A 24,838-nucleotide genomic window follows, 5' to 3' on the forward strand; every position below is an offset into this window, starting at 1 on the left:
TGGTGCACAGGAGGCGTGCTGTCCATGGCATTGCCTCATAATATGGAAATTCTCCAGGTGATGTGAAACTTTCTGTGGTTATGCCTAGCTGAGTGTGACCTGTTTAAACATTTATAAAACCTCAGATAAGCATGACATGGTGTTCTATTGAAAATGTCTTACATGTAGGATGAAGGCTCAACCTGACATTTATTTTTCTCAGTCGGGGTTTGACTTGAATAACAGCCAATGACCTGGAGTCTTGGCATCTCTGGTTGGTCTCCTTCCTTTTCAGGATGAAGCCAGTTCGTTCCTGCTCTTCCCCACTGGTCCTAAATACCTCCTTGTTTTGGTATCTTGATTGAAAAGCAGTTTTCCTTTCATTTCTTTGTGGGTTTTCCCTCAGAGGGCTCCAGTGTTTCATCTGCTCCTTCTGGTGGTTGTGGTTGATGCACATCAAAATTCTCCCTCTTTTTTTGGCTTCGGCAAGAAGCCCTTTCAACAAAGCCCCTGACTTTAAGGAGCCTTAGGGAAACCAGGCCTGAACCCAGTTCCAGAGAACTCCATCTGTTGAGGGTGTTTGGTGACTTGATCTGCATCCAAGAGACTCTGAAGGGCCTGAGCTCATCAAGAACTGATCATTCAAGCAGCAGATGACTCATCCCCACAGCTTCTCTCCTGTTGGTCTTTTTTTTTTCAGAAGCTTGGATAGGAAATGGACCCTGTAGGTCTCTCCCAGTTCTACCCTAAGGCAAGGGCCATAAACCCAAATGTCCTCAGAGGACCAGCAGGTAACATAAGGGTCAGGATATGGATGGGTCAACTGGAAAGCCCATTCCATGCCTAAAGGCATCAAATCCACACATCTAAAGAAATAAGCAAACCAACCAACGAACTGACCGCTGTCCCAGCCTGCTGGCTTGCCGGTCAGATTTGTCTCAGAGTCACCCAATTTGTGATCTATGTTCTCTGGATTTCTCCTCCCCTGTTTAGCTCAGTTTGAAAAACCTATATTGGAAGGGTTGTCCTAGTGTGGTCTTCTAGACAAACCACCTTGCCTTCGTAGCATCCTTGCCAAAGATTTCCCTCTCCCCACTTGAGTGCTTCAGCAAGGAAACTCACCATTCCAGTTCATTCACAAGCCTTTAATGAGCAGGACCACAGCGTAGGCACATTGGGCCCTAAGGGTCAATGATGACCAAGGCTGCTGTGGTCCCTGCCCTTGTGGGTCTCCCAGTCTTGTGGGGATGAGGCAGCCTGTTGGTTCCATCACCACAAGGTTCCTCTTAATGCACAGCACAGTGTCCCCTGTGGACTGTTGACAGTCCTGGGTCTCCCCCCTGGAGTCTTACAGAGGAAGGTCAGTCCCTCTCATGGGATAACCCTCAGGTATTTAAAGGCATCTTTCACTTTCCTCTCGAGTTACCTTTTTCTGGATGGTTAGAGAGTGAACCAGATGGTTTTATTTTTTATTTTTTCATTTCTCACATCTACTCCATTAGCAAATCCCATTGATTCCAGCTGGTAAAGGTCCCTGGAATTCATCCACTTCTCCCCACCTCCACTGCCATCATCCCAGGTCTCCTCACCGGGCCATTTCCTGGGCTATTTTAGGGTCTCCTAACTGGCTTCTGATCTTGTGACCCTCCTACCCACTCTCTACCAGCAGCCAATCTGATTAGGTTACACTTAAACCTTCCAAAGGCCCTGATTGCACTTAAAAGTGTGCCCCAAACCCTACCATAGTCCGTAAGACCCAACTCCCGGTGTTGGCCTGGGTTTTCCACACATCACTCATTCACCACCCTTCACCCTTGGAATGTGTCAAATAGGGTACTCCCCAAACTCATGTCCACCAGGAACCTCAGAATGTGCCCTTATTCAGAAATAGGGTTTTTGCAAATGTCATTAGGTTAAGATGAGGTCATACTGGATAGAGAGAGCTCCAAATCTAATGTCTGGTGTCCTTCTAAGAAGACAAGAGGACACACGTCCTTATAAGGAGGGAGAAGGCCATGTGATCAAGGCAGAGATCAGAGTGATGTGGCCGTGGAATTCTCCCAGAGCTTGGGATCAATGTGCCCAGCTGTGTGCCTGCCATGGCCACCCTTCCTCGGGGACCAGACCAGCCTGGCTCACCTCGTTGTCCCGGTCCTTCTCCAGGAAGTGGCGGGCCACGTGGCTGGGCAGGATGTTCCGCAGCATGTTCTCGTTGTGCTCCCTCAGCTCCTTCATCTCGTTGATCTCCTCTTTGGCCTGCACTCGCCAAAGGAAGTCCAGGCGGGCGGTGTACTCCAGCTGCAGTTCAGGAGAGAAGGGGAAGGCCAGGCTTCAGGCACGCACATGCGGGAGGCGGGGAAGGCTTCTCCTGAACCCTTCGCAAGCGACAGAGGGCCTGAGATGAATGTTTTGGGGGGGCCTTCTGCCTGACATTAAGAGATCGGAGGCTGACCAAATTTCACAGGGCTGTGTACCCACTCCCCTCCTCCCCCGCCCTTCCCAGCATTGTGGCACCTATGATTCTGTAATTGTTTGTGTGATTATCTGATAATGTCTCTGTCCTCTACCGTATCGTAGGTGCTACAAGGTCAGCTTTCACCAGCTCAACATTACACCCTCACCACGTAGCAACGTGCCTGGCACAGGGCAGGTGTTCAATCAGTATTTGTTGACTCAACAAATAAGTTATAATAATGCAGCCAGCTAACACTTAAATGGTGCTCATTGTGCCTCAGGCCTCTTCTAAGGAATACACATATATTAACTCCTTTCATCTGTACAACAACCTTAACAGGAAGGTATTATTATCAGTTCTTATTTTACAGATGAGAAAATTGAAGCAAACATGGTTAAGTCACTTGACCAAAGTCACACATGAGTTAGTGGGGAAGCCAGGATTGGAGCTTAACTCCAGAGGACAGTTCCAGAGTCTGAGTTCAATCACCAGGCAATAAGGAAGAAATGAATGGGCTAATAATGGAAAGGTTGGGGATTTAGTTGGGAGACGAATATGGCTTAGCGTTCTGGTCTCACATTTAAACACTGTAAACTGGACTAGTGACTTCATCTCAGTTTCCTCATCTCTAAAATTGGGATGAACACTCATGACCATGCAAAATTGGAACAGAAATTATTTCCAATGTTACAGGGAGACCACATGACTCATAGCAGGTGCTCAATACACATTAGTTCCCTCTCGTCCTACCTTCCCTTTGCATTGGAAAGGGGACAGCTTCCTTCCTAAAGAGCCTCACAAACCATATTTACCACAGCTTTGGGGATGTCATTATTTCAAAGTCCTTAACTGTTGAAATGAACAACATGCACCATTAAACACATGGTTAGATGCCCTGAATTCAAGGGCTTAACTTCAACTAGTTCTTTTCTTTGTCTTATGTGAAAGTCTCAGTGGATGGTAAAAATAGAAAAAGAGAGAGGTGCAAGGTTATTCATTCAGCAGAATTTACAATAGCAAATGCTGGAAGCAATCCAAGCGTTCATTCTGTTGGTTGAATAAGCTATTATATACAGCCTATAAAAAATGGAGACTATTTCTCTATGTGTACTTCGACGGGCTGGTTGGTCTCCAAGGTGAAGAAACACATGTATAGTATGATGCCATTGACCTAAGGAAAGAAGATAAGACATCTCTCTGTACACACATATATATGTAAATATTTCTTTATTTATTGAAAAATTGAAGCATAAAAATAAAAAGTAAAAAGCCATAAAAAATTATTACTGATGAGATGAGAGAGGGAGGGAATAAGGTGGAGGAAGATGGATAGAATTTAAACACTAAAAATTGTATGTTGTTCTATAAACCTGACTTTTCAACCATGGATGTATTTTACTTAATTACAAAACTAAATGGATGTTTTTAAAAGCTCTGTGAAAACAAACACATCGCAGAGTACTAACCACTATACGATCACGGCCTGTGAAAACAAACAAATGAAACTATGTGGACAACTACACACAGAAACGATTCCAAATGCCTTTTAACACAAGAATTTGATGGCACATTTGTAGAGGGACATACTCTAAGGATAAAAAGAGCTCAAAAAGGAACTTAAAACTGTTTAGAACGATCACCTTGTGGGTGGTAGTGTTTGTATTATCATTGTTAGACTATTGTATCTGAATTGTAGGATAAAGCAAATGGGTAATTGCGTTGGTGTCACTGAGAACTTGAATTCTGAGGAAGGGAAAAAGGCGATGCAGACACAAGATTGACAAGGCTGAGGCACAAGTCTTTGGTCCTATGAAAACTGGAAAGTATCACTATGAACTAATGACTTATGTCAATTTCCTGGCTCTGTCTACTGAAATCAAGGCCCAGAAACAATGAAAACCTAGTAGCAAAGAACAGTCCCAGAGTTCAGATTCTGGTTTCAAAATATCAATTCCAACAAAAATGAACTTGCACTTTTTGCACAAAAGGCTGAAATTTAGGGAAGAAATTGTGCAAGCGTGGAACATTATTTTATAGCAGAAAGCAAGTAGACCACCAGAGACAGCTGGGGATTACGTTGTAAGGAATGTGCCCTGACTTGTCAAAGATGTGATAAGTTGAACTTTAATAAGTAATCATTGCAATGGATCAAAACACAAGAAATAGGTTAAAATGCGTAAGTTCATAATGACACTTAAAAAGCAAAAGCTCGCTGATCACATCTGGATGATGCTTGGGAACAAACTTATTGGGAAACTTGGAACAAATTTATAGGGAAAGAATTAAGCAATTACCCTGCCTTTGCCTTATGAGCTGTACTTGGAGGTAACAATTAGTTGGCGAGGAAAAGGTTCTTGTTAAAAATGCACTGCAGCTAACAAATTGTGAAGTATTGATAGGATTCGAACATCACCACCCATGAAATAAATGAATGGAGGCTATTATTATATATTATATATTATATACTATATAATATATATTATATTATTATAGCTGCTAATATCACAAAAAGAGAGACAAGCAGACATTGCATGTCTTTTAATAGTAGTTCATGAAATCAACCAATTAAATATTTTTGCAGAGAAAACTTGAGCTTCAATCTCAACAAGTTGCTAGACATAACTACCGATATAGGAATAACAAAGGACAGAGGAATGTATTAAATACCCATAGAGGATGCAATAAAAAAACTCTAGGAAGAGAGACATTCTAGAGGTCAGATGGTCTCACAAAATATTGCAAGAAAAAAAAAGATGGAGGGTGATCCAATAGATTAAAAGAGAATTAAGAGGCATATCAACTAATGGCAACATATAGACTTAAGTCAGATCCTAATTTAAACTTGAAAAAATAAACTAATTCGGTAATTGAAACACTGCCTAAAGATTTGGAGATATTAAAGGATTACTGTTTTATTTTTTAGATGTGTTAGCAGTACTGTGATTAGGCTAAAATTCTCTTTTAGATGCATATTGAAATATTTACAGAAGGAACCCTACTTCAAAATGACACCTGCACCCCAAAGTTCATAGCAGCACTATTTACAATAGCCAAGACATGGAAACAGCCTAAATGTCCATCAACAGATGACCGGATAAAGAAGATGTGGTATATTTATACAATGGAATACTATTCAGCCATAAAAACCGACAACATAACACCATCTGCAGCAACATGAATGTTCCTGGAGAATGTCATTCTAAGTGAAGTAAGCCAGAAAGAGAAAGAAAAATACCATATGAGATCACTCATATGAGGAATCTAAAAAAAAAGAACATAAATAAAAACACACTCATAGACATAGAGTACAAACTTGTGGTTGCCAAGGGGGCGGGGGGTGGGAAGGGACAGACTGGGATTTCAAAATGTAGAATAGACAAACAAGATTATACTGTATAGCACAGGGAAATATATACAAGATCTTGTGGTAGCTCACAGTGAAAAAAAAAGTGACAATGAATATATGTATGTTCATATATAACTGAAAAATTGTGCTCTACACTGGAATTTGACACAACATTGTAAAATGACTATAAGAAAAAGTTTCAATAAGAAAAAGTTAAAAAAAATAAAAGCACCCCATTGTTTGCATGTTTTATGCCAGGCTCCTATCACATGATGATAACGAACGCTGGCAGAGTTCTTGCCTTGGACCAGGCACTGTTCTAAGCACTTTAATCATACTGAAGGTCATTTAATCACACAAGAGCTCCACAAGGAGGTACTTACTTTTTATGCCCATTTCACAGCTGAGGAAATGGAGGCACAGGAAAGCGAAGTCAAGCGGCCAAGATCTCACAAATAGAGTCTGGCTTTGAACTCAAGGCATTGTGACTCCAAGCTTGCTTTGGCTTTTAACCTCTACACTCTATGTACATGACCTCATTCAGCTGTTCTCCAATTCTTGATAGATAGCTGTTAGCCCTTTCACTTTACAGGTAAAGAAATGGCAGATCTGGGAGGCTGAGCATCTCAAGGTCACCTGTTCTCCCAGTAGCATCACTGGGATGCAAACCAAGAATATTTGGTCCATTTTATCCCTGGATGGTGACTAACATCTGAATGCTTTATACACTCATGATGAGTACTCTAGGATTCTGCTATTCTTAAAGTTGAAAATTTTATTAAAAAAAAAAATAGGTTCCATGGCTTGGGTCTTTCTTTCTAAGCGGCACAATTCCAGTGCCCGTCTTTATCAGACCCGGAAGTAAGTGCCGGGGCTCTGACTTCATTAACCTCTGTCTCCGTGCAGGGGTATGACTTCCTGTGCTATAAATGGAGATGCTGAAGCAAAGCCTAAACCGCACAGCTGCAAGCGAATTAGGCACGAGGCGGGAAGCACCCGACTGCTCCCCGTGTCCGATGTTCAGAATATTCACCTGCCTTGGAGGAGGAGGAAGTGTTTGGCATATCGCTTCCACATATGTGCAAGATGAAATCTCCCAATTATTCCGTTACATAACCGCCTCCGTCACTCTGGAGACGTAAAATTACACACGCTCCCACCAGGCTGCTGCCGCGTACCAGGCATCAGCGGGGATTACTCAGCCTTTAATGAAAATAGAGGGCCTCTGAGTCACAGAGGGAAGACGGTGGAAGCAGTTAGCAAACTCAGGAGTGGACAGACTTGATCCGGATGAACAGGACTCTGACAGATGCTATGAATAGGTGGCACTCAAGCATCCTCTAACAGACAGTGAATGGACCTAGAAGAGCATTTGGCTTCCTGTTTCTGTCTGGTTCTCATTATTGGCTTTGTGACCTCAAGTGACTTGAGTCTCTGCTGCTGCCTTGGGACCAGATAGATAATAATACTTTCTCTGTTTGTCTCAGACGCTTGCTTTCAAAGAAAAATATTAATAGCTCACAATTTTTGAGCACTTAGTCTACGTGCAAACCACTGGGAGAAGTATAATTGTATTCTTGTATAGTACTATAACAAGCCCATAGAATTTGTTATCACACCCATTTTTTACACACCTTTATTGTGGTATGATTCCTGTATAGTAAACTACACGTATTTCAGGTGTACGATCTGACAAATTTTGATGGATGTATACACTCATGAAACCACCACCACAATCAAGACAGCTAACCTTTCCATCACTCTGTCACACCCATGTTATAGGTGAGAAAAGTGAGACTCAGAAAGTTAAGCAAATGACTGAAGGTCCTGTAGCTACTGAGTGGCAGAGTTGGGGTCTGAATATTACCCACCCCACTCCAAAACTTATATCTGTAACTGCTACAGTCACGGGGGATGTGGTTATGTAATTTCAAAACCTTTGGAAAGTTGATAACAAAAAAGAAAAATATCAGATGACACTTAAGTATTCAGGCCCTCACTATTCCCTTATACACTCATACTTTATACACATTCTTCATGTGATTAGGTTATCTGGTTTCCCAGGAGAAGTGGAGAATAGAATAACTTGAATTAGACTGTTAGAAGGGTTTTGAGGAAAGAGGCACTGATGGGGCACAAAGTAATTCCCTAAGGTGACAGAGCAAATACATCCATCTTATTATGGAATGAGGACCCCCTACTCTGAATGTGCTCTCCCATCACTGTCTCCAAGAATGTCTCACTTGTCAGTGTGTTGGAACGTACGTTATGTTTCTCTATAGACTTGCCTTGTCTGATTCTGTCTCCACAGCTCCCAAATGGGTTGTCATTTACACATCAGACAAAGCAGTTCTCTCCGCAAAACAGAAGCCATCAAGGAGTGGAAGACATGGCCCCAGCTCTCACAGTTAACCAGAAAGACCTAAATGTAGGAATTCTGCAAATGGCCAGACTTTGACATTTGGCTGACTGTTTCACCATACGTTCAGCTAAAATTGAAAAGCAAGTGAAAGTCATATGGCAGGATTGAATGCCCTTGGCTGTTGTGATGATTTGCAGATAATTCTTTTCTGTCTTTCCCCAGTCTAGAAAGTGGGCAGGTGGGCTTTGGAGACAGATCTGGGTTTGAATTCTACATTTCTCACTTACTGGCTGAGCAGCTGGACTTTTTTCATCTGTAAAACAGGATTGATAATCATGACCATTCCTGATCGTTGAGAGGATTAAATGAGAAAATAGGAGTGAAATGCTAGGCACACAGTAGGAGCTTGATATATGTTAATTCTTGTCCCCCTTTCTTGAATTGACAAGTTTTATTCACTGTTTTCCCCCCTTGACTACACTTTTCCATCCCGCTTTATTACAAACAACTTTGTGTATGTATCTCTAGGTTCCTGAGGTTTTGGGCTGTTTCATCTCTGCTTTTTCAGGGTTCATTTCCTCCCTGTTTCCATGGTGATTTCTCAGTGATATGTTTCTATTTCTGCTCTGGCTGTTAGTCTTCCTGTTTTGTTTTTCTCTGTTCTTGATTACTTTTTTTTTGAAGTGCACATAGACCAAAGAAAGATGGACTGGGCTCCAGAGCACAGCTGTTTTTTTTTTTTTTTGGACAATGATCTCATTGAAAGAGATACACCTAAAGGGAGTGAAAACCATACTGCTCTCCAAATTATCTGCATTTAGTTTTTTATTAAGTGGTACATGTTAGGAATTGATTCATTAAGAATCACAACCTCCTGCAAGCAACTAAAAGCCATTTATTGCAGAGATGAGTGGAGGTCTCTCGGGCCAATTTTACAGCAATGGGGATGCTGGGTAACCAAGGTAATCAGAGGAAAACGTCAGATTACCTGCTGTCCATGGTAGAACACAGCGAGGAGGAACATGGCCATCAGCAGCAGCGATGCCTCCTTGGTCCCCAGGAAATCTCTGTTGAAAGAAGAAGTGCAAATGGTGGCATGGTTACTGACAACCATGGAGGGATTTCAAGGACACTCTCTAGGAAACTGATGCTCAGACTGACATTGGATAAAAAGAAAGAAGCAGTTGTTTTCTGAGCATGCAGTATGTGATAAGGTCTGCTCCCAGGACGTTCACACAGGCTAATTCAGAAATCAGTTGTCCCCCACGGTATGAGATCATGTAGGTCTCACCTGGTGGAAGACTCTAGAATCCAGCAACTAGACAATGCTCTCACATTAATAGTGATGTATTCTATTTGCAGAACACTTTTTCTAGATTTCAAAGAGCTCTTATACTTTCTTGTCACAAAAATCCATGTGAAGACAAGCATTCCCTCTTTTTCTTTAGATGTTATCCTATTTAAGAGGTGGGTATATAGTGCTTGCTACATGGCAGTTCCTGCTCTAAGTGCTCTAAGAATCATGCTCAAGTTTTTATATCAATTTTAATTTCAATTTTTTGCACTATTGTTAACCCCATCTTGATTCTTTTATCTTTTAATAAAACCTCATTCCTTTTGTGTCATCTCCTTTTGGAGGGAACCTCCAACACTCTATTCACAGTTCTAATGGGGACATAAGCTGGGGTGTCACTGACTTGGCCTGTCTTGGGCTTTCCAAAGACCAAGCTGGAAGGCAGCTGAGTATGGGCAGCAGCAAGTGCGTATTTAGCCACTGACATGACAATCATCCATCAAAGGAATTTAGAAAAAGGCTAAGGAATCCCTTGTTTGATTCCAAATACTTTCTGTCTGGACACAGGTGGCTTGTGGAAATAAACAGTCCCCTTGACAGGTTTCCATTGGCTAAAGAAGAAAGCCCAAAGTAAAAATGCTGAAGACAAATCATCTCTATGGGTATGGTGACTTGCTTTCCATGGTCTCCTGTTCTAGTCCTTTAGGTTTCTCCTAAATGCCTGTTCATCCATTCATCCAGGTGCTTGGGACAAAAACAAAACCAAAACTGAGTCAGACTTCACCACCCCAATATCCAAATCCTGTCCACACTTCCACCAAAATATATCCCCAGTGCATTTCCTTTTCTCCATGTCTATCTCTACCACCTGAATACAGTCACTGTGATTTGTGGTTACCTCATAATGTTAACCTCTACAATCTCTTTTCTACTTGGCTGCTCACAAAAATCAGGTCACATCACTCCTTGGTTTTATAGCTTCCCAACCACAAGCATACATATACTCAGAACTCACTCAGAGGTGACTTAACTCTGCTGTGGCTTAAGGACACAATGGGGGCATCGTAGACGAGATGTAGTGCTCAGAGAGAGTAGAACGAGCATTAATTTGGCTGCACCCAGGTGGTCTCCAGCTTTCCCTTTTCTATTGTCACTGGAGACTACCAGGAGTAACATGGGGCTAAGGGAAATGGGGGCATGAACCCAGTTGCCATGGCCAGCTTCTCACCTACCTTTATGCTAAAAGACCTTCTTAGGCCCTTTTACACAGGGCCAAGCCCCTCCAGGTAGGATAGGGACTTAGGAAAGGAAACGTGTTTTCTCTTGGGGAGTATTGTGCACCTGGGGACCTAGAGGACCGAGGAACTCTGTGGGCTGAAACAAGATTCAGATTTGTGAATTCCTGCTTCCACCTGCTTTTCCTTGGAGATAAAATGCTAATAATAGATGATACTCGTTATTATGTTTCTTTTTTGTAGCCCTGATGAAGCACATAAATTATTGAGCATCGACTGTGTACCAAGCATGTGCTAGGATACAGAACTGAAGAAGGCGCCTTGTCTTTGTCCTCAAAAGAGTCCAGTAAAGGAAAGAATCACGTAGACAGATAATTTCATTACACAATACACCCCATAGTGAAGATTCATCCTTGTTGCCATGGGGATATATGGGAAGAGAAAGTAACACAGGCTGGATGTCCAGGGAAGACTCAAGAGCTGAGTATCACAGGTTGATAAGACTTTGGGAGGAAAAGGTGGGAAGGGTTCTAAAGGTCCTTGACATATATCTTGCTTAGCTAGCTGTTTGCAAGCCTCTAGTGTAGGGAGGATAAGTAAACATCATAAATCAAGTTTGAGGCTACATGCAGGCTAAGTAGGAGAGGGTGCTCAGATGAGGTAGAGCTGTCCACCGCCAGTGCTGAAGTGAAGAGGGTTGGGCTGTGAGCCGAATATTGTCATTCAGAATTTTAGGGACTAGGATTCATTCAGTCCCAGTCACCATAGTGCTTGTTTGGGGGAATATGCTCATTCCAGTGCCACCCTTTCCTTCATGTCACTTAATTCTTTGGCTCCTGAAGTTTGTGGATTCCTGATAAAATAATTAAAGTCATGAGCTTTGTACTCATGCAGACCCCAGGTTCCAAGCTCGGGTCTGCTACAAACCAGTTGCTCGATCTTGGACAAGTCACTCAGTATCTCTGAGCCTCAGTCCCTTGCCCTGTGAAAGACGCTAATAATATTTACCTCTGTAATTGTGAGAATTCGTTGACCAAATCTTGGTAATGTGCTTGGCGTGGTGCGTGGCTCACATCCGTCTCTCTCTACCCCGTAAAACTCCCAGTACATGATATTGCTTCTGCTGGTGGCATTTTAAAAAATCACTCGTTCACATGGCTTAGTTTGAATGGGAGATGTCCTATGTTTAGCTCCTCTTGAACACAGCCTGACCTCCTGCTCTGACTAGCACTTCTGATATCCTTTTCTTTGTGATACAGAAGACTTTTTTAAGCTCAGCAATTTATCACTTAAAAAAATACTTTCAAGAGAAAACATAAATACCTCTTGAATCATTTTGAAAGCAGTGGTTGACCAAAAATAGAGAGATGACGAGATCAAATTTGGAAGAAAAGTAAAGGAACATTATGAACGGTCTTTGAATCTTTAGGATGTATTTCAGATGGAAAAAATATGACCTGAGAGGAGACTGCAGAATGTGCACAGTAAGTCAGCCAGGCCAAAGGACACCCAGAAAGAACTGTGATTTGAATTTAGAGGAGATTTTAATTTTTGTAGTTTCTATGATTATTTGAAGAACTTCCAAAGAGACCCAAATGGCTAAAATATTTACAAAATTGTAATACTTTGCTAGATATTGGGTGGTTGAGACATAAAACCAAGGACATCTTGAAATAATTTATATGTATTAATAGAATCACTGAATTAATACTACCCTTTCCCTATGCTAATAGAAAAGGGTATAATTAAGTAAAAAACACATGTAGAATATTGTAGTTCTCAGGGCTATCACAATCTTTAGAGATCATCTTATCAGATGTCTCATAAAAATTTATATTTAATTTGAGGGTTAATCATTATAGAGGTACACATGCTGATGGTAGTAAATTTGGAAGCTAATACAAATTCACAAATAAATAAATAAAAATTCTCCTTAAGCCCACCACCCAGACAACAGTTAATATTTTGGAATCAACTCAATGTCATTTCCTTTTCTTTCAGGCAAAAACATAGTTATGTTTACAAATTTAGGATTGTATGGTTCATACAGTTTTGCAACCTACTTTTGGGCTTATTATGTATTATGAAAACAATCCCTTATCATTAAATACTTTGCAATGTGAGTTTAATGGATCCATCCTATTCCATATTATGTATACTTGGTATAATAGTCCTTGCAAGCCTTTTACTTTATAGGTAGAAGACTGAGGCTCAGAGAGAAGAAGGCGCTTGCTCAAGGTCACACAGCAGATTTGTATCAGCCAGGATGAGAATTCACATCTCAGGCACCAAGTTCAGAGCATTAGCCATCATGTATCCGATGCCAAATTTTAATGTAGTTATTAGTTTCCCTCCCGTGAAACCCAAAATAAACCAGCCAGTTTGAATTTATCTTTTATTCTGTTGCCATACTAATGACTGCATTTGCTTAGTGCAGATTTATGCCATACCTCTAACAACTCTGCATACATTGCCTGCTTTCATACATGTCAACACTTAAAATATTATTATCCCTATTCTAGTGAAGAAGAAACTGAGACCCAGATGTTAAGTGACACGCTCCAGTTCACGGATCTAGTGAGTGATGAAGGCTGGCTATCAATCCAGACCTCAGTGATGCTTTTCAGTAGCCACCCTGCCCTCCAAGATGCACTTACTTATAATTGCTTGCCCGTAAGTTCCTTGTAGTGTTTTATTCATCTCTGAGTTTGCAGGGCCTAGCAAAGCCCATAGCAAAGGTGTGACACTTAAGTCTGAAAGCAAATTGTGCTTACAGAATGGGGAGCACATGGTTTATGGGTGACGGTGAGCAAAAATCCCAGGGCTCTAGGTAGATGACACTTAGCTCACTATGGTTAATAGCATACTATGATTCCAAATGAGCTGACATTCTACCAGTCACTCATTCATTTCACATTTCTTTCAACAAATATTTAATTGAACACCTGCTGCCAGATTCTCCACTAAGTGCCCCAAATACGAACACGAGTACTAGCCCATTCCCTCAGAAGCTCCTATTCTAATGGAAGAGGAAGACATGGAAATTGTAACAAACTGCAATGATAAAAAAAATTATGTGCACAGGTTAGAAAAAGAGGAATGATTCAAACAGGGCTTCCCTGAGGAAGAAGTCCTTGAGTATGATGGGTCGGAAAAAGATGGACATATCAGATGGGGGTTCAGTATATGCAGAAGCTCATTTGGTAAACAGCACCTGGTTTCCCATGGCAGGAATACGGGCTACAGGGATGACCTATGGAGTTGGAGGAGATAAGACTGGAGAAGTCAGTGGGACTCCAGAGAGAGTTTTGAAGTTCTTGACAAACAGGTAGAACTTCTAGCTCCTTAGAGGCAACAGGGAGTACCTGAAGATTTTAAGAAGGATAATGAGTTGGCCAGATGGCTTTGATGGCATTGAGGATGGTGGACTGAGAGTGGAGGCTGGGACGTCACTTAGGGTACTACAGTCCAGAGATGAGAGTAAGGATATTTCTAGAATAGCAGTTTTTGTGGTATAGAAGGAGTCATGTCCAATGATAATTGTTAGTATTAATCAAGTGCCTATTCTATGCCAGGCCCTGTGCTAAGTTTCCATGATCACAGCTGATCTCTCATCTGTTACTACAACATAGGAACCATTATTATCCCCACTTTATGGATGGGAAAACAGGGCTTAGAGAGTTGTCACTTGTACCTAATTTGCACACAGCTGGCCGATGATGGAGCTGGGATTTGAACATAGGTAGTTTAGTTCCTAAGCCTGTACTCACAAGTGTCATGATATAGTCTTCACTACAAGGGATGCTGAAGAGGATGCATCTCTAGGGACTAATAAGATATTGGGAGTGAGGGTGCCTCACCTGTTCTGGGCTCAGTGTCATAGGGGGTTGTCGTGGAGAGGGCCTCAGGAGCAGAGGGAGAATCTGTGGTATTTGGGATCATCTCAATGTGGAAGCAGACAGGCTGCCCTGTGCAAGGTTCTCTGTACTTTCCCAGAGTTGTACCTGACCCCCAGGAACAACCAGCAGGAATGCCCTGAGCTCCTAGAGGGCTGGCTGAATCCCAACAGCACGAGCAGACCGTGGCTGCCAAATGGATGCACAGTGACTGCTGACCTGCTGATTTATAACTCAGCTGAGAGGGAAGGGCTGGACGAGCTCTTCCATGCCTTCTTAATTTAATTCTGTTGATAGCAGAGTGTGAGTCAATGCAAGATGAACCGATGATTGACCTTGAGCCAGGAAGAAGCTGAGAAAAGCACCTGAACGTCAGCAGCAGTGGATCTGGGATTACGCTTACTTTCACAATCCTACTTAATAATTTAACTGTAGGTGTTTCCTTAACAGCGCAAAACAGAATTTAGAACGAAACCTCTCTCCTAAAAAGGGGGGGGGGGGACAGGAATGAACAGATATTGGTCACCTACTCTGTGCCAGGCACATCAGAGCCTCACACAGCCCCATAGCAGTTTAGTTATTCCATTTCACTGAGATCCAGAGATGGGAGGGTAATTTCTAATTCAGGAGAGTCTGGATTTGAAGCCAAAGCCCTGGTTTGCTCCATTAATGCTCCATTAATACAGTGTTTCCCTTGGAATGAATAGATTTTAGATGGTTTAGTCTTTATTTTGCCACAAAGGTGGCCTATTTTGTTCATACATCTCTTTGCCTCCTTTTGTGCTGGTTTCTGCTTGGCCATGGGACATCTGCTGCCACTAACTAGTTTACCTAATTTGAAACTGTTTTGGCTTTCTCTGAACCCTGGGCATATGGTGAGAGATTCTTCACCTTATCTATGAGAGATATATGCAGTGTTTAGAAAGATGGACTTTGGAGGCAGAAAGACTTGAGCTAGAATCCACATCTGTTACCTACGGGCTGTGTGCACCTGGGTAATTGTGGAATCTCTCTGAGCCTATGTCCCTCAGATTGTTGCTGTGAAGGTTAAATAGGGCAATGGATGTAAAGTGAATGATGTATAAGCAAAGCAGACACAAATTAATATCTAGCATTTATAAAGAAACTTTGTGAAACCTGTAAAAAAAAGGCAAACAACCTAATAGAAACGCAGGCAAAGGGTATGACCTGGAAGTTTACTGAAAATGGTCAATCAACAACAATAAAGAGATACACAAACTTATTACTCACGATCAAGGAACGATTAATGAAAGTGATGAGACAAAATTCTCACTCATAAATTCAATAGGAATTACAAGGACTGCTGCTTATTAAGAGAGAAACTGTTCCCACTTTGTTGGAGAGCCATTTGGCAATATTTTAAAAAGTGGGAAATGAAGATACAATCCAGCAAATGTGCTTTTAGATATAAACCCCAGGAGACATGTTCAATGATGATCACGGAGGCATTGATAACCTTCTAATAGGTCAAAGGATAAATATACTTTGGTGTGTTCATATTGTATAATATGTACATACAACAGCTAACAGGAATCAGATCTGTAGAAATGAGCCTAGATGGATCTAAAAAGATACAATATTGCACTACCACACAAGAATTTTATAAATAATTTATAAATACAGACATAACTAATTATATGTAAAACACAGAGATGGGAAGGATATATGTTAAGTGCATTTGATGTTGACTCTTGGGAGGAGGGCAAAAGAACAATGTTGGGGAAGGGAACTTCAACAATATCTGCAATGCTTTCTACATTTAAAAATGCAGAAGTAAGCACAACTAATTCTTAGCATTGTTTATTCCCACGGGTTGCTTCATAGATGCTCACATTATTAGCATCAGACGTATTTTCTGAGGCTTCTTGAACTATCTTGACCTCCTCTTTCTCTCAGACTGTTGGGCACTTATTCTGGTCTCAGTGAGACCTATGTGCTTCCTGCCCCCGAGGCTGATCAGCCACATGCTCAGTGTCTGGCTCCTCCCGCCACTTCCAACTCAGAAGAAGCTCCACCAGGCAGGTGTGGGGTCTGCTTTACCCCGGGGCTGTGGAAGGGGCCAGGTGATGTCACCAGGAAGCACATCCAGGGCGTGAACTGCGACCAATGGGAGAAAGGAGAGGGAAGAGGCCAGCAGATTCCTCTCCCCTCCTCCATTTGAGATGCTTTTCCTTACCTCACCGCCTACACAGGGATATTCCAATTGGCCAAATGAGCGCATCTTCCAAGGCACCAGCTGAATCTCTTTGCAGTTCATTCTGGTCAGCACAATATGGCATTAACTAGTATTTACCTCCCACCCTCTTCTTCACTTCTCTTTTCCCTGACTTCTGCTGCCCCGGGTTTGCATTAGCACTTCATGCTTGCCTCAGGCTCTGTTATGTAAGGAATCTAGGCTAAGATATTGGGTTTTTTTTTTGTATTTTTCTGTATTTCCAAAATAACAAAATACAGGGAGGCTAGTAAGTACTCCATGCACAGTGTCTCCTATTATTAATATTGCTACAGCCAAATTAGAATCAAACCCTCCAGTTTTGGAGCTATTAAGGTTGAAGAGACCATCCATGATTAGATTTGGCCACACCTAAGCTGTGATTTAGTCCAAAATTTAATGCATTAATTAATCTGTAATGCAAATACATGATGAAACTGAAAACTAGGGATTTGACTGGACACTTACTCTCCACTGTGGTTCAGGTTGTCGTAGCGCAGAAAGAGTCCTGCATAGATGGTCTCAGTCAGCAGGGCATAGATAGCGATCATAATCAGCAGCACAGCCAGCTTCAGGACGGAATTAAGTCGGAGGAAAACCGCACATGTCACCATGGCCAGCACCCCCGTGAAGACGAAGTACTGGAAACAGAGAAGGTAGGTGGTCAAATTCAGTAGGAATGTGGGAGGGTCATCCTCCTAGTCATGAATGCCAGTAGGTCTCCTAATACAGATGTTTACTGAGCATCTCCGTTCGGAAGTCTCAGGCCGTCCTCAAACTCCAACTCCTCAAATTCAACTCCCACATTGAACTCATCATTTCCTTAGCAGCTCCCCAGATCTCTGTTCCCTATCTTGGGGGAACCATTCGCACCATTCCTCAAGCCAGAAACCTTGATCTCATCTTTGTTGTCTTTCTTTCCCCCACATTCCACAGCTGGGTCATCCTAAGTCTGTAGATTTTACTTTCTTAATAAATCTCACATCCACCTACTCGTCTCCCTCTACTTTGTTTCTGCTTTAGCTTTCACCTGTAGATTTGAAACCATTTTCTGGCAGCTCTATCTGCTTCTAGCTCTCAATCCTCACTAAATACACACTCTTATTCCCTATCCAGTATTTCCAAGACACAGATCTGATCACGTTACTCCCTAACTTGAAGTCTTTTCATTGCTCTCTATTCCCTCAAATTATGTTCTCCTTCCTGCACAGCAAAACCCTCGAGGCCATCATATATGGATTTCCTTTCACTTTCCAAACCCCACCTTATGGTCTAGCCTCACTGTCTACTTGCTGTCTCCCACAGCTCTTTCCCCACTCTCCTGTGCCTTGGTGTTTTGTATCTTGTGTCCTGTTGCTCAAATCTCATCCAGGTAACTAAGCCTTACTCCTCTGGTGTCTTCTCCTATGAGAAGCCTTCATGCATCTCTCCAGGTGCTTCCGGACATGGCCTCATTCCTCCATAGCATACATCACCACCCAGCGTAATATCTGCCACCCTGTGTTAGAAGCAGCTGCTCAGTGGGCCAGTTTGGAACCACTCAAGGGCTGTAATGTTGGAGTGGCCCCCATATGTCAGTCCGTGCAGGTGGCTTTCAGCCTTCTATAGGGAGCGCCTCCGCCCATTTCCTTGTAGAAGAATCCCACAGTGTCCTTCTGGATGGTAGGTTTGGACTCTGACTATCTAGTAGGAGAAAAAGGATAAAACTCGCATCATCAAAGTCCCGCTTGGTGGTGGTACTTCTGGTGTTTATACACGTCTTCTCTTGCAGTTTTCAAAGTAACTGATCAAGATGGGAATCATAATTTCCATTTTATAGGGGAAGCAACTGAGTCTCATACAGCTTAAGCAAATGGTTCAAGTTCTCATAACTAGAACATTGCCCCTAGGATATCTGGATACAACCTGCCAATGTGAATGTAATTCTAGTGGGCATATAGGGCTTAATGATTTTAAAAATCCATTCTAGCCCTGTTATGTATGGCTCCTTCCAGAAACCGACTGTCTTCTCTCTCTTATTACATGAAGAGACAATTTCTGTGAGGGGCAGAGGAAATGGGTAAGAATTTCCGGAAATCCCCGAGCAACTACTGAATCACTGATTTCTTAAGCCAACTGACTCATTTGTGTCTATTTTCAACAAGGGCAGTGATACCAACAAATGTGGACAGCACCCTAACTGAGTTGCCCCTGAGGGCAAAGGACAAGTACCATGGTGCACGAGGTGGACCCAGAAATGAATAAGGCACTGCCCTGCCTTTAAGGAGCCTGGTGTCTGGGGCATCCTTTACTTTTGTTTCTTCATATCCTAATAAATCCAATTATGTCCTTGTCTCCAATGGAATGATAAGCTTTCTTCAACTCTCCTGAAAGATCTTCCCTTGGCAAGATTGTTTGGTAACTTGTCCTGATGCCTCTGTGCAGGAAGCTGTGAGTGAAGTGAGAAGGCAATAACTAGTTCATTTTTCAGAGTTTATCTTTTTTCTATCCAGAGAAACTACCAAGATCTTCCATTTTAACAAATGGAGGAAAGAGGAATTGATCTGAGGGGAACTGTTTCATTGTTACTTGCATCACATGCAAAGGTCTTGCATAGCTTTGTCAATGCAAATCATGAATCACTTATAAGGTCAAAAGCCATGAGATGATTGTTCCCTTGAGCAAAAACCTAAGAGGGCACAACAGCTAAATATTAGAAATATAATGAACATTTATTGCATGGCTGTTGTAATCAAAGCATGGTGCTAGGCCCTGGGAATTCAAGGAAACGGCCCAAGCCTGAAGGAAGTCAAGGTCTAAACTGTGAATGAGATGTGGAAACATCAACAGTTCAAAGTGTTAAGTGGAGCAATATCTGATTCTGTTTGCTTGAAACAAGCATTTTACAAACTAAAGCAGGCATTTAGGACCTGCTGGGCACCAAGCATGGTGCCAGGCTGGAAGGCGCCACCTGAATGTCAGGACATGGTCATAATTTTCATAAATTACCATGGCAGTATGAACACATTTTCCCCTTAGAAGAAACAGAAAGAAGAATTTTACACAATGATGACTCAAAGAAGATCTCGAGCATCTGTCCACACCAATCGCATCCACTGGAGTGTCTGTAGCCATTTGGTTGTGGCCCACATCCTACAGCATTGTGAACTCACAGAACAAGAAGGAGTCACTGTCATTCAAAGAAAGGACCCAAACTTGCTGATTCACACAGAACCTAATTCTTAGCAATTATAAGTCTTGGTACCAGCAGCACTGTGAAGGCTCACAGGCCAACAACAGAGGCTGCTCTGCTTCTCCCTGAGCCCTGACTCCCCTCACGGTCCAGGAATGAGGTTGTCTTGAACCTGGGGTCACCACAGGTGCCAAGTGGAGGTAACTGACCTGACTCTCCAAGCTGTTTACTGGATTGTGTTAGGTAGGGGAAAGGGGGCATTTTGAGTGTGCTTGGGGCTCTGGTACATTCTTACTGTGTTTTGTCTTATTTTAGACCTTGCTTTCCATGGTTGACCTTTTTTTTTTCCATACTAGGGGAAGAATAATGAATGCTCTCTAGTTCATTGTAGCTGTTAACTCGGATCTGTCAAAACTGCGTTTAAATTCCATAAGCAGACGTGCTGTTTACGTCTGACTTGGGTTGAGGACAGATGGACTCTTGTGGTTATTTCCTAGAAGGGACTACAGTCTCAGTCAATATTTTAACTTCATACTAATCCACAAGAAGACATATGTATGTTAATGACATCTACATTATAACTATGAAGCAAAACCTAATCAATGAGCAGGCAAACAGCTATTTCTTATGGAAAGGCATCACTTCATAATTCAGAAAAATAAATAAAACAATGATGCTTTTCTTGATGATGCTTATAGGTCAATTCAACTTAGTCAACTTGGGGGACTATGTGCTCATCTCAACCACGATTCTTTAACAACTGAGCTCAGACACCTATACATTATCTTCAGAGTCTATTTTTGAAAAATACCAAAAATGCAATCTCTCTGTATTTGCTGCCTAAATGGTGATGTCCAGCCAGATAACTCATCTTGGTGACTTCCAAAAATCAAATGTGTTCCCAGAGGGTGATGATTTGACATTGTTGAACATACCTAGGAAGCAGATGCCGTCAGCTAAGAACAAGTAGCAGAGAGGAACGTGGTGGCCTTGTTGGACTACTCCCTTGACCTGGGCAACAACTGAGGGTCTGGAAGGATCTGGATCCCTGAGAGTGATCCAACTCAAGGTGGTCACCATTTTGTAAATAATTGTTGAGGCCAGAAGATTGATATTGCTATGAAACTGTGGCTTGCTCAGATTTTTAGTACACATAATTATGTAGGTAATCTCACGTTTTAGAGCACAAAACCTTGTGCATTAAAAAAAAATTGTTACATCTGTATCTTCTTCTTTAAACTCAAACCTCTACTTGGACAGGCACTATTTACTCTTAGTTACCAAAGCCCTTAAGAAAGAGAGGGAGAGAAGAAAGAAACTAACATTTATTGAGTGTTTCATGCATATTATCTCTATCTGTCATCCAAATAATCTTACAAGATATTAACAATTCCATTATACAGATGAGGAAACTGAGGCTCAGAGAGGTTAGATGACTTGCCCAAGGCTACTCAGCTAGTAAATGGCAGAAGAGTTTGTGCTCATTCTATTTCACCACACAGCCTTAACCATTCAGACCTATTCCGTCTCCCATGCACAGTTAATGTCCTTAAAGTCTTGGAATCTAAGCTTCAGTGAGATAGGACTTGTTGGTTTTTGGATAACATTGTGTTATTATAGCTTTTGCCTCTTTGTTGGGAAAGGCAATTCCAAAAATTAATTATCATTCGGGGAAAAAAACAAAATGATCTCCTCTATGTATTTAGCCATAACATAAAACTGGCTCAGTGTAGGAGCCAAATGAGCTTATACAACATCCCTCTGTTCAACTAGAAAACGTTCTGAAATGAGAGTGGAGCGATTTGACAATTTCTTTGAGCTATTCTTTGTTTGAATTATTTGGTGGTGGGCCTATCTGTGTGGAAGTTTGGGAAAATCTAATTTTATCCTGAATACCAGCTGGTGATTTTAGATCACAGTGAATACATTTTCCTCCAAAATCACTCAGGGTGCTGATTCCTACCTGAGGAGTTAACCAGAGAAATGAAGGCAAGAGTTTAGGGAGGCACTAATTTTTACAGCCACTTTTGGAATTTAAAAAATCTGCTTATTTGTTTTATTACCGATTGACTCTTAATTGTTTCTTTTCCTCTCTTTTTGCTCCTTCTTGCTTTTTTTTCCTTTTGTCTTCCTTTTTAAAGTCCCCTTCTTTCTTCCTTCATCTTTGTCATCGTCATCATAATGACTGATGTTTAATGAGCATTATGCACAAGAAATGATAGTAAATGTACACATGCATTTTTTTTCAAAGTCTCATGATAACCCTGTGACGTATCCACAATCATTATCCCCAGTGTGGAAATGAGGCTCAGAGCTTGAGTAACTTGCTCAAGACCACAGTTATAAGCATCGGAGCTGGAATTTAAGTCAAAATTTTCTGACTGCCGGTTTCTGACAGACCCTCTGTAATTCTGCTCCTCACTTTTCTCTGCCTGTCTTTCTGACTCCTCTTTTGTGCTCAGTTTTAAAGATAGCTTTATTGAGTTATGAGTGACCTACAATGAACTGCGTAGATCTAATGCATACCTTTGAAAAGATTCAGTATTTGTACACATCTGTGAAACCATCACCATCAAGAAAAGGAACACCTGCCCAAGTTTCATTGTGTCCCTTTATAATTTCCCTCCCACATCCTTACCCCTCCTCCCCACGCAACCACTGACTTTTTTCTGTTACTGTGTATCAATTTGCATCTTCTAGAGTTTTCAATCAATGGGACCATACAAGTGCATACTGTCTTTGTTTTGTTTATTTCCCTTAGCGTAATGATCTTGGGATTCATCCACGTTATTGCACATCTGTCAATAGATCATTCCCTTCTACTGATGGGTAGTAGTTCAACAGACGAATATTCCACAGTTTGTTTATCCTTTCATCTACTTACAGACATTTGGGTTGTTTCTAGTTTTCGGCTTTACAGGAAGGTTGTTATGAACATTCTTTTCCAATACACAAATATAACTTCTTCATATTTTCTAATATAAAACATTTCTCATTATTTTTTCCAAACAAAAAATTTATTAAGCAACAAGACGCTTGACTTGAAGGGAAAATTATCTAGGATTCATTTCTTTTAGAGTAATTTATCCCTACTCGAAGACCAATTGCCTCGTATGTTTATTTCATTATCTGATTGGATTTACTTTCATTCTTGTAACACAAAAAATAAACATTTGGATCTAAAAAAAGAAGAAGTGTCTTCGTAGACTTTTGGTCTTACTTTTAAGAATTTTTTTAAGGAAGAATTAGAGCAGCATATAATTTAGGGATAATTATTGCACATTACTGAAGCGAGACCCTTCTGATTGCTCTGCCTAATGTCCCATGAACTATGATGTTTTCCAGTCTGGCTGGCGGGAAAAGTCACTATTCCCAGCCCTGTGTGGGCACCAGGCACCAATCCTTTCAGGCGGTTCTTTCCCAAGCATAGTGTAGTTTCCTCACTGACTGGACCCTCTGCAGATCTCTGAGTTTTTCTGTCTCTGCAACTTTTCTTCTCTCTGGTCATGTGTCCTGCAAACTCTAGCCATGTTGGTCTCCCCAGATTCTCACCTCTATCACCTCAAATCAGGGATTGAACTAGTTTCCATCTGGATTCTCCCAACCTGAACCACGTCTAAAAATTCTCTTAAAGCAAGATAATGTTCAAGCAATCAAAAGACTCGTTTCATTTACTTCCTGTCTTTCAGGGATCACTGTCCTTCAATACCTGATGCCCTGTGTCTTGAAAACTATTGTTTCATATATTTTGTTTGTTTTTAGTTGTTTCAGGTGGGAAGGCAAATCTTATCTCTGCTACTCCATTGGAAATAAATTTAAGAAAAATTATTAAACAGATTGAAGGCTCTGTCCTGTGCTGTGCCCTTTGGGTAATATTAAATAACTATACAATATTGTCTTTTCTCCTTAGAGCAATTTATAAATTTGAAAGGTTGGAAGACTGTCTCAGCTAGATAAATAAATTATAGAAAGGATGGAGTGTGAGTACTAAGAAGATGCCTTAAGGGCATGTGAGATGGCAGGAAATAATCTGAAGGGATTGGGTCCACCAAAGAACTCATTTTGAAAAGGAGAAGCTTGAAGCTGAGTAGGACCTGAATACATGGGGGAGAAATGGGAGAAAGCACCGGGATACAAAGACAGAGATGATTACAGCTCTGGGGAAAACTGGCTCTCAGGGATCCTTTAAAACCATAGCATACTCTGACTGCTCCTGCAAGTCCAGCTGACTATTGATTCAAATGTGCCAGAGCAAGTAATAAAGGGGCTTGATTGTAAAATGAAGCTCTCCCCATTGAGCTTCCTGAGAACCACATTCTGGTGCTTGAGACAATGATACTCTGGGTTTGCACATGTGACTGTCATTCACTTTACAAATCTGTGCCTCTTCGCTCCCCTAGACTACTTCTCAAATCATAGTCAGAATTTAGCTTTCTTCACTGTCCTTTCCGGAATCGTTACTCTTTTTTTTTGGTAATTGGCAAGCTCCAGTTTAGAAACAAATTATACTTTGTAGCATATATTATAACAGATTCTTATGTTTATTTCACATCATCCAGAATAATATGCTTCTGGACTGACAATCATTTATCATGGGGTGAGGTAGATACGTCTGGTATACAGGTGAGAGAACCAAGGCTCACAGAGATGAAATGATTTGTGTGAGGACACACACTTGTGAGTGAGGGGAGGTGGTTGTGCAGATTAAGTCTTTTAGAAGGTTTGACTATCTGATTCATCCTAGTTTGGTAGACAAATCCTTCGGTAGAGAAGTGCAGTCACATAGAACAGGACAGCAAATGGTAGGTCAAAACAGGTGGCTGTAGCAGCTGGTGGTGGAAAGAGCCCAGATGCCCATCTTTTAGA

At 41.5% G+C, this 24,838-nt stretch overlaps 1 protein-coding gene across 3 annotated transcripts in view; it reads right to left on the minus strand.

The window, feature by feature from the left end:
* ADCY8 (adenylate cyclase 8) overlaps nucleotides 1-24,838 on the minus strand; it is a 192,768-nt gene that overhangs the window by 17,011 nt on the left and 150,919 nt on the right. For all 3 annotated transcript variants that reach the window (XM_010972658.3, XM_045508451.2, XM_074353082.1), the window contains 3 exons: nucleotides 17,269-17,441; nucleotides 9,131-9,209; nucleotides 2,119-2,277 (listed from right to left, as the gene is read on the minus strand). In XM_010972658.3, coding sequence (XP_010970960.2) covers nucleotides 2,119-2,277; nucleotides 9,131-9,209; nucleotides 17,269-17,441 — 411 coding nt within the window. The remainder of the gene's footprint in view (nucleotides 1-2,118; nucleotides 2,278-9,130; nucleotides 9,210-17,268; nucleotides 17,442-24,838) is intronic.

Source organism: Camelus bactrianus, chromosome 25 (genome assembly GCF_048773025.1).
Source record: "Camelus bactrianus isolate YW-2024 breed Bactrian camel chromosome 25, ASM4877302v1, whole genome shotgun sequence".
Taxonomy (NCBI): domain Eukaryota; kingdom Metazoa; phylum Chordata; class Mammalia; order Artiodactyla; family Camelidae; genus Camelus; species Camelus bactrianus.